The sequence below is a fragment of the Propithecus coquereli genome, unplaced genomic scaffold (genome assembly GCF_000956105.1).
Source record: "Propithecus coquereli isolate 6110/MARCELLA unplaced genomic scaffold, Pcoq_1.0 Scaffold77, whole genome shotgun sequence".
Classification (NCBI taxonomy): Eukaryota; Metazoa; Chordata; class Mammalia; order Primates; family Indriidae; genus Propithecus; species Propithecus coquereli.
Window position 1 is genome coordinate 4,645,972 of NW_012153840.1, and position 10,855 is coordinate 4,656,826.

Below are 10,855 nucleotides of genomic sequence, written 5' to 3' on the forward strand. Positions count from 1 at the left end.
CCCCTGCTAGAAGCCATACCTACCCCTCTCAATCACTTCTCTCTGGTCCTTCACTTACGAGCAGTTTTCATGGGTCAAGTAAGAAATCCTGGGAAAAAGGGCAAAACATACCTTAAACTCGCCAAAGTTGAGCAGTCCAGGGAGCTGGAAGGAACCCCAACTTCCAAACTGAATCCCAGAACGGAAGAAGTTGAGGGTGAAGGTGGCAGACATGGAACAGAAGAGCTAGGGGACAGGTGACAAAAGACAAGGAGGTTCAATAATGGTATGTCCTACTCTCCCCCTACCCTTCCTCCTAAAATCCACCGCTCCGCATAGAGACCTGCAGAATCTAGGTTGGGGTACAGGGATTTGGTAACAACTGCAGTAGACATACCCCAAGTAAAACAAATGTTATGTCAAGGGCTCTCAGAAGACTTCATTCAAGCAGCCTGCCATGGGCGCCTACTTACTGAGGCCTATAGTGGACCAGACCCTGCACCAAGAAGGAAGGGGGAATGCAAAGGCAAAGACACTGTACTCTGAGGTAGGAGCCAGGCTCCTGTCCAGGCCCTGTCACTTCCCACCTTATGATGAATGACAGCCAGTTTCACATTTTGATGTCAGGTGGTCATCAAGAGAGGATAACAGCAGTTTGATTTGGGGTTCACTGGGGGATGGGGGAAGGTATTGATATGGAAAGTATAGAAAGTCCATCGTTTGGAGGTTATGGGCACTAGAGCAAAGGAATTTCTAATCGAGCCAACCTGCCCTGTCTCATCAAAACTACCATTAAATGTGCTGAGTAAGAGATGTCCAGTTTAATTTTCAGGGGTGTGGTTAAACCTAGGAGGTGGTTTGCACAGAAGGTCCGTCCTCCTCACCACTTTCCATGTGAGCCCTTGGTTCCAGAAGGACGAGCCCTCCTCCAGACTGAACAAGGTACCCCCAATCGGGGCCCCAAAAGCTGCAGCGATTCCAGCAGATGCCCCTGCTGATACGAAGTCTCGCTTGTCTCTGAGGAGAGAAGAGAGAGAGATGGTTCATCCAAAAAGAGCCCCCAGGCCACAAATGCTAGTTTCTCCTTTCCTCATCCATGAACATTTTGTCTCATGACCTCTGGGTAGTCAGGGATCACGAAAGGGCAGGGCCCTGGTGACGCAGCCTCGGCAGCACGGACAGTTCCCCTGACAGCCAACGCTGCACCGGAGCCTGTCAGGTTCAGTGGCTCCTCTGCCTGGGAACAGGAGCTCCCCGACGTGTGTTCACTCTGTCATCACAGAATCTCGGCCCCCAGCTCAGAGGGCAAATCAAAGCTTGCCGCCAGTCAGTGCTGAGCCACGTGCCCCCCAGATCTTCCTTCCAGAAAACCATGAAGCTGTCAAAGTGCTTGCTGGTTACACGAAGAGCAGCAGGAGAAAAATAACTTGCAAGAATACACAGGTAAGAAGGTGGTCTGTAACACGGAGCTAGGCCTCTGATTCCCAGGGCCTTACAAAGTGTGCAGGTCAGAAACACACAAATCCACAGGGTTGGAAAGCCTACCAAGAAGAGCACTCTGCCACCCAGGGAGGCAGGTGACCAAGTAAACCATCTGGGAATACAAATGCTTTCTTGATAATATACCTGCCTGTGGCCTTTCCTGGTTGGGTTTTCAATCTTGAACCATCTTCATTTGCCTAGGATGTTTCTAGGACTTAGCACATGATAAAATAAAAGTCATGATGCCAACTTGGTCCTTTTCTTTCTTATTTACAGAAGAATAATTCAAAGGCCATTTTTTTTTTTTTTTTTTTGAGACAGGATCTTACTCTGTTGCCTGGCCTAGAGTGCAGTGGCATCATCACAGCTCACTGCAGCCTGAAACTCCTGGGCTCAAGCGATCCTCCTGCCTCAGCCTCCCAAGTAGCTGGGACTACAGGCATGTGCCACCACTCCTGGCTAATTTTTCTATTTTTTGTAGAGACACAGTCTCGCTCTTGCTCAGGCTGGTCTGGAACTCCCAGCCTCAAGCAATCCTCCCACCTCGGCCTCCTAAAGTGCTGGGATTACAGGCGTGAGCCACCATGCCCGCCCTCACCTCATTTTCTAACAGGTTTTACGTGCAGCCTGCCTAGCAGGGGAGACAGAGCCAGACTAGAATAAGTATTAGCTCTGACTAGCTGTACGCTTTTTTTTTTCAAAAAAAACAATTCCTAACGTTTGCATACCTGTCGCTTTGGAAATACGGGAAGTTGATCTGGATCTTCCGTAAGTAGACGCTCTGAAACTAAAACAAGAGAAGACAAAGTTAGGGGGGCCCACGAGGACGGAAGCTGCATGAATCCACCTGGGTAGGCCCCTTTGATGGAGCACACCTCGGCAGGTGTGCTGCAACAAGGAATAGTCCAGAATAGCTTTTTTTTTTTTTAAACTGAGATGGGGTCTCGCTATGTTGCCCAGGCTGGAGTGCAGTGGCTGTTCACAGGCGCGATCCCACTACTGATCAGCACGGGAGTTTTGACCTGTTTCCGACCTGGGCCGGTTCACCACTCCTGAGGCAACCTGGTGGTCCCCTGCTCCTGGGAGGTCACCATATTGATGCCAAACTTAGTGCAGACCACCGATCAGCATAGTGTACTACAGCCCAGAACTCCTGGGCTCAAGTGATCCTCTTGCCCCAGCCTCCCGAGTAGCTGGGACTACAGGTGCGTGCCACTGCGTCTGGCCAAATAGCAACTTAGAAAGAAAGAAGTTACCCCCTTTGGGAAGGGCTTATTTTTCCTGCCCCCAAATTTTTAGAACCTTCTGAAATTGCATTTTATGCACAGTCAACAAGTCAGAAAGTAAAAGGGGAAACAGCCGAGCCCAGGGCTGGGAGGAAATGAAAGCTGCTGCAGCAGATAAAGTCGGCTCTGCTCAGGGGACGCCAGCGAGGGAAGGGGCCGTCAGAGCCATTGCTCGGTCTGGCCCACAGCATCTCAGGCTGATACCCACCCCACGCCCGGCCCCCTTCCACCTTGCGCTCACTTCTGCGAGCCCTGGTACTTGAGGCAGTGGCAAGAGAGAGACCAAAACACACACTCTGGAAGAAAGAATCTTCCCTTTTCCACCCCAACAACTCATAGTCACGGTAACTTCCTCCCCTCAGGACAGGAGAAAGGACAACAAGTGACGGTTCACAAGGAACTGAAACCTCTCTGACCTGCAGCCCAGGAATCTGGAATAGCCCATAAGAATGGGAGCTTTGGAGTTCTGAGCTAGTTCCTCAACCTCTGTCAGACTCAGTTTCCCCATCTGAGAATGGGGATGAAAATAACTAATCATTCAAGGTGGCTATAAAGAAGAAGGAAGTTGGTATATGCAGAGTTGGGCGCATAGACCACTTAAGCAGCAGCTGGTATTATATTATGACTCTACCATGAGAAATGAAATCGGCATGGAACTGTGCCTACAACCATCTCAGCGGATGCTTCCAGGCTCTTGGAATTCGACAGCACGGAGATGCTCCACCAAGCCATCCTACGTGGAGGTGCTTGCCAATGGCTGTGGAAGCACCGGATGACCTTCATTTGCCTATGTCACTTTTTCCCCTCTGTGTCCCATTTCTGCCCCTGGGACTCAGCTGGGCATCATCAAAACTTGGAAGTGTAGGTGATACACTTTCCTGGGAGATGGAGCAGTTTTCATAGCAAGTCAAAATGGCACCAGGTTCCCAAGTCACGCTAGTATGCTCCCAGCGGATTTTTCAAATTCAACCACATACCTGCCCCTAGGCCTGCCCGGGAGCCCGATCTGAGGGACACATCCCTGAAGCCCATCAATCCTTACCTCAGGGAGGCCAGCTCCCACCACGGCGCCGCTGTGGATCATGGGGCCTTCCTTGCCCACGAAGAGCCCTGGGAATGATGAAGAAGGCAAGACCATTAGTCAGCAGAGAAAGGCCTCCGGGTCAGGAGACTTTTGCTACATAAGCCTTTCTCGTGATGACTATAAAACAGAGATGATCATGTGACTTCATAAGAGAAAGAGCTAGCCAAATTCCCATCAAACAAGCTCCGTTTAAGGTTTTGCTATAAGACAAAATACTCTATGTTCTAAATCAAGGGTCAGTGAAGTACAGGCCAGGAACCAAGACTGGCTCCCTGTTTTTGTACAGCCTGAGAACTAAGAATGGCTTTTACATTCTTATTAATAAATGGATACATTTAAATAGCTATATAAGTACCCACACAGTATCTTCAATTTTGTCTCTTGGCCCACAAGGCCTAATTTACCATCTGGCCATTTACACAAAAACCTTGCTGACTTTGCTAAAAGCTAATTCCACAAACTAACTAGATGGTCATGCTATTTCAAAACAGAATGGTGTGTTTGTCAGATATCTCTCAATGGCAACATATTAATACTAACAGTGTCTGCGTTTTAAAAAATAACCCATCAACAAAAAATGCAGACATCATCTGTCTGAGGGCGGGTCCTGCAGTGCTACTCTAATTAATTCACATCCATATGCTTCTTGTCCTCTTCACCCCTTGAATACTTGAAGAACGAAAGTCAGAAAGACCTTCCTTACCTCCAGCCACACTGAACAACACTCCAAAGACCTTGCAGAGCAGGGTCCGGAAACGGACGATGCCTGGCACCTTCACGCCATTCAGATAGCATTTGATCTCAGGTATCCCGGAACCTGCTGCCACCGGCTAATGGGAGAGAACGGGCACCCCCATCAACTCAAAATCCCCTGGTTCTTTGGCTCGCCCCCAACAACCTCGGCAGCTAGCGGGGGAAAACTGTCTGTTCTCTATCAGGAGCATCAGTGTCACCCCGGCGGCTTGTTAAGCCACAGTGGCTGGGCCCCACCCCACAGTCCCTGACCTGGTGGGCCTACGGGGGCAACAGCAGGATGTGCACTTCTAGCAAGAGCCCTGTGAGTCAGCACCACCTGGGGAGCCTTTCAACAATCAACGCAGGCCCCTCACTTCCAGAGACTCTCCTTGTCTGAGCTGGGGCCCAGTATCAGTTTTTTAAAGTTTTTCAGGAGATTCTAATATGCCGCCAAGGTTGAGGAACCACCATCCTCATCTATATTTTTCCTCTTTAGTCTCGCCAGAGGCTGAAACCTCTACTTGCAAAAGCATCTCTAAGTGAACAAGAGGCCATGTTCCGCAGGAATCTGTATTCTCAGTTTCCCGTTTGCAGAAATGGAAGTGGCGGAAAGGACTGCAGGACTCCAAAACCTCACCAGGAAAGGGGCAAACCACACCACCTCACCTCGATTAGGACGAGAAGGCTTGCCAAGAAGACGAAGGTCAAGTTAAAACCCAAGAGTTCAAGGAGAGACAGGGCGAGGCAGCCTTTCTGGCTGCATTCCTCCACAGCTACAGACACTGGGTTAAGGAAACTGCGCCAGCCAAGTGCTGTCCCCGTAATCGCCTGAAAGAGCGGCGCTTCTCCTCTCCTGCGTCGTGCGGCTGCTCAGCACAAGTCTTCCTGCTCTCTGTTATACATTTTTTTAAAAAATTGCCTGAGATGTCTTCTACCTTAGGAACGATTTTAAGATTATGAAATACTGTAAACATTACAAACAGTAACAAACACCCCCTACCCTCACAACCCTTTGCTAACCCTTGTTAACAAATTTCAACGGTATGCCTCATTTGCTCCAGATATTTTTTAAAAATAAAACATCAGGTACCACTTTAAAAAAACAACAAAAAAACCCTTTCTGTTCTCTGTCCCCTGGGAGAAATCACTAACCTGAAACTGTGCATCCTTCTGCATATTTATGTATCCATACTGTTCTATATTGCACTTAATGTACATTCTACACTCCCTTTTTTCTCTCTCTCAACATTAAGATTTTGAGAATTAGCCACATTGACACACGCGGCTCTGGTTCGTTCATTTTGAGTTCTGTATAAAACTATGTTGTACGAACGTGCCACGATTTTTCCATTCTCCCACTTGGTGATGCCAAGTTTTTGCTATCACAAAGCTGCAATAAACCAACTCCTCTGTACATGTCTAAGGTCCACATCTAGAAAAGGAATTTTTGAGTCATAGAAATGTACACTTTCCTATTTTTTTCCAGAGGTTTACTGATCATTTGGTTTTCCTCTTCTGAGAATTCCTGTTAACATCCTTTGCTCACTTTTCTTTATTGGACTGTTTGGGTTTTTTCTTAATTTGCAGCAATTCTTCCAATATTCTGGACACTAATTATTTGACTCTTAAATGCATAGTAAATACTCTCTCCCAGGCTGTGGCCTTGCTTTTTCACTTTATTTATTGTTTTGTTGTTGTTTGGAGTCTTTGTGTTTGTCTTTGTAAATGAAAATTTATTTTGATGTGGTCACATTATGTTCACCGATGCTTCTCCTAACAGCCTGTGCCTTCTGGAGTTTTATTTAAACCATTCCCTACTCTTGACATCATATAGTCTCTTAAAGTTGTTTTGCTTATTTACATCTTCAGTCCATCTGGAATTTATTTATAGTGTGAAGCAGGAATTTAATTTTATACTTTTCCATATGGATAACCAATGTACATTTAAGAGGCAGGGTCTCACTGTGTGCCTGGGCTTGAGCGATCCTCCTGCCTCAGCCTCCTAAGTAGCTGAGACCACAGGCATGCACCACCATGCCTGGCTCCAGCATCTTTTATTATATAATCTATCTCTTCCTCATTATAACATTAACTCTGTCATTCACTAAATTACTATATATGTGTGGACCACTTTCTGCTTCTCTATTATTTCCCATTGGCCTAACTGGATATTCCTGTACCACTGTGACACGGTTTCAATTACTACATCTTAAATTTTGTCTTGACATCTAGTAGGTCAAGTCTACCTGCTTGTTATTCATGACTGTTTTGATTACTTTTGGCCCTTTAGCCGTCTATACAAATTTAGAAAGAATTTGAGTTCCTCAGTAAGTTCTATTGGAATTTTGATTGGAATTACATTGAATTTATAGACCGTCTGGGGAGAACAGGCACCTTTGTGGCATTTGTGGCTTACCAACCATGAACATGAGTATATCTCTATTTATTAAAGTCTTCCTTTTGTGTCCTGCAATGATAATTAAAAACCTAAAAGCTGAATAGCTAATAAGTAGCTCTTCTAACATCATGTTTACCATTAAACCCACTTCTACACAAGAAAGAATCTTGGTGACCACTGCGGTCCAGGAACCGTGAAAAGGATACATGCTTCTACCACTCCATATTTGAGTTTGGTGAAAAGTCGCACGAAAAAGTCCACAAAGAGACCCACCTGTGAAGAGCAAGAGATCAATCAGACAGCTTCATTCCCAGGTGTATTATAGGTGTGCTTCTCTTGAAAGCACTGCCTTCCCCACTGCCTTTACAGTGCCTGGTTAAGTGACCAACCCGCAACATAAGAAGGAGCTTTCTATTAGTCACTCTGACTTTTGAGATCCCTGCCCCAGCCTGGCCCCACCACCCCTCCAAAGAACAAAGGCAGAGGGTTATGTGAACCCAAGTTATGTGAAGCAAATTTAAACAAAGAGGCAAAAGGATGCAGAAAAAGATGTGGGACCAAGACCATTCCATCGTTAAAGAATAACGAGAACCACTCAATGCTTTCCGAAGGCAATTTCAAAAGAATTTCAAAAATGGCTCCAGTGATTCTTAGCTGGATAAGCACGTAACTTAGCATATTGCTTTAAAAGACAACATTCACTGAAGCATATGTGGTTTTTGCATGTTTTGTTATTAGCGCTTTACATTTTACAAGTTATTATTTTGACTTATAACCATCTTATAGTGAGTGGTCACCTTAGGTAGAGAAAACAACCTGTGTTCCATTATTCCACTCTCCTAAGTGTTCAGGGCTTAAGGGAGAACTTGAAAGACTTCTAATTTTCTGGATTCAGGATCAAAGGCTTCATGCCTTTAACTCTGGCCTTCCCTCAAGCTAACACCTGGAGGCTTTTTAATATTGAAGTCGTAAGTGGCCACAGATCAAAGGACAAGAGAGTCAGAGTGCTATGTCATAAAGGCAGGTTTGCCTTCCTAAAATACTAAGGTAGGAGGTAAACTTGCTTCAGGTTGAGTATCCCTTATCTAAAATGCTTGTGACTAGAAGTGCTTCGGATTTTGCAGTATTTGCATCATACTGGTTGAACATCCCTAATCAGAAAATCCAAAATCCAAAATCTAAATTCTTCTAATGAGCATTTCCTTTGAGTGTCATGTTGGGACTCAGTTTCAGATTTTGGAGCATTTTGGATTTTCTGATTAGGAATACTCAACTTGTAGTATTAATGAATGGCAGTTCAAAGGAGTTTGATATAAAACTAGCAGAAAGACTAACAACTAGATAGCTAATGACTATGCCTAACACAGGGGAATTTGCAATTAGAAACATATATAGGAAAACACTCTGATATTTCAATAAAACAATTAAATCAACCCAAGTTCCCCCCACAGTGGTATTCATCACAATGTCACCAAAGAGACCTTCTGAATGCCATTAGTCTTAGTGAGATGTTCTTTATTTGTGAATTTTACTATAGTAGAAATTTGATACGTGTCATCAAAATAAAAATTGTGGTTGGCCCTTGTGGCTACATTATAGTACATACGTGTATACATTTTACAGGTGTACCACATATATGTGTTAAGTATGAGGCTCTTGGCCAGTTCTAGAGAAAGGTGATCAACAGGCTACTTCTGAGGAACAGACACACCCCCATGCTAATACTGCACTGATGGGAAATCAGATCCGACACGTATCGTTTTGACTCACTGCTCACTTTCCCAGTTTCACTCCCTCAGGTTGAACAATGTTAAGTCAGCAGTTACGGTTCCAGACATTTTGCTCCCATTATCTCTGGCATGTTTCCAATCTTTCCTGGTCTGTGATTCACGTGTGAACTTGCTGAGCACAGGAACTCTGTTCATCTGGGCATATCCCTCTGCCCACAACTGCTGGCTCTACCTTCTAGACAACATTAGCAATGTGCAGGGAGGAGCCCAGACAGCACAATAAATCCTGACTGAGAGCCGTGGCGTCCCACCCCGCTGACTCGCACGCTACGCCAAATAAAGGGCGTGATGCTCACAGTCCATACCCACTACTTTGCTTTTTCCCTGGAGTGACCTCAACATCCACCACGTACTCTATGCACCTCGTTATCTACCCACAGCTAGATATGTTATTAGGTACATTACGGATTATGATCCATAATCATATCACAAAAGATAAGCCTTGACCAAAGCTTAAGCACCAGAGTTATATGTCTCACTTTCATTTCACAAAACAAAAGCAAGAGAAAAACTGTGCCAGGATTAATTTAATTTTAAGAAAAAAAGGAAAAAGAAAAATGCTGTCTTGGTTATGATGACATGTGTTATAATGTCATAAATGTTATAATGACAAATGCCCAACATTATTCGCAAGGCCAGGCTTTCCCTCTGGGACCCTCCAGCCCGCCAGGCCCCGCCTGCTCACCAGCCCAGTGCAGAATCCAATGGCAAACACCACCGTCCACTTCACCACCTCGAACCTTCGACCTTTCTGTTCACACAGGAAAAGAATGATTCAGTTTGCCACAGGGTCACTTTGACATCAGGGAAGGAACACACCTTGGCCAACCAGTTTTAGACTAAATTCCACACGGACAGAAAGCACAATGTGTATATCTCAGGACCTTTACAACGCAAGAATGATGAACTCTATGGGGCTGGGCCACGTGTACTGACTGTGGGTACTCTGGTTGGCGGGATGAAAGTCTAAGGAATAAATGCCAATGCAGGCATACCTGGGAGGTATTGCGGGTTTGGTCCCAGACCACCATAATAAAGCAAATATCACAATAAAGTGAGTTACACAAATTTTTTGGTTTCCCAGTGCATATAAAAGTTGTGTCTACACTATACTGCAGTCTATTAACTGTGCAATAGCATTATGTCTAAAACACAGTGTACATATCTTAATTTAAAAAAATATTTTATTGTTAAAAAATACCAACACAGAGAAGAAGTGAGCACATGCCATTGGAAAAATGGCGTTTTGTTCAATGCAGGGTTGACACAAATCTTCAATTTGTAAAAAACACAGTATGTGCAAAGAGTAATAAAGCAAAGTACAATAAAACAAGGTATGCCTGTATCTCATGAGAAGGTAAAAGAGAAAAAAAAAACAAACCTGAGGGGTTAAGGATATTTACCGGGGCATTTAGGAAAAAAAAACCAAAAAGCTATCTTAAGACCTCTTCAGGCCCAAGAGATCAAGAACTGCAGGACTCACCTTGTTATCCATGGTCTCCAAAACTTCTAGATAAGGGTCATTGATACAGCGATCATAATCCAAACTCTGAAAGAGGCACATGTGAGTTAAAAAGTCACATCTAGGTAGGAAGAATTGTCAAAACCTGGAAAGGGACAAAATTCTGGGTTCCTGCTATTCGACGCTTGGATGCACGGCACAAGGAGCTTGTTAGAAATGCGGTATCTCAGACCTGGAGCATCAGAGTCTGTGCTTTTAACACGACCCCCAAGTGATGCATAAGTACATTCAAGTTTTAGGAGCACTGCTTTGGGTTAATACTTCATGCTTTAGAAAAGGTTTTAAACTACATATTTTAAAACTTCCTGTTTCTGCAAAATATTTAAAGACCTGCAGGTATCACCAGCCTTACCCAACTTACTCCATAAGATGTGAATAAAAGCTTCAATCAACCAGAACCAATTAATTAGAAAAGCAATTAATTATCTTTTGTAGTTATGAAAATGAGGTTAGTCACAAGACAAACTAAAAAGGAGACTTTTTTTTTTTTTTGAGACAAAGTCTCACTCTGTTGCCTGGGCTAGAGTGCCACGGTGTCAGCCTAGCTCACAGCAACCTCAAACTCCTGGGCTCAAGTGA

General features: G+C 44.7%; 1 protein-coding gene across 2 annotated transcripts in view; it reads right to left on the bottom strand.

Annotated features, from left to right (window-relative positions):
• Window positions 1-10,855, bottom strand: part of CLCN6 (chloride channel, voltage-sensitive 6) — a 32,067-nt gene that overhangs the window by 11,990 nt on the left and 9,222 nt on the right. For both annotated transcript variants that reach the window (XM_012662643.1, XM_012662640.1), the window contains exons 3-11: window positions 10,238-10,303; window positions 9,440-9,505; window positions 7,171-7,237; window positions 5,233-5,339; window positions 4,535-4,661; window positions 3,790-3,857; window positions 2,190-2,248; window positions 864-996; window positions 112-225 (exon numbers count right to left, since the gene is read on the bottom strand). In XM_012662643.1, the coding sequence (XP_012518097.1) occupies window positions 112-225; window positions 864-996; window positions 2,190-2,248; window positions 3,790-3,857; window positions 4,535-4,661; window positions 5,233-5,339; window positions 7,171-7,237; window positions 9,440-9,505; window positions 10,238-10,303 (807 nt within the window). The remainder of the gene's footprint in view (window positions 1-111; window positions 226-863; window positions 997-2,189; window positions 2,249-3,789; window positions 3,858-4,534; window positions 4,662-5,232; window positions 5,340-7,170; window positions 7,238-9,439; window positions 9,506-10,237; window positions 10,304-10,855) is intronic.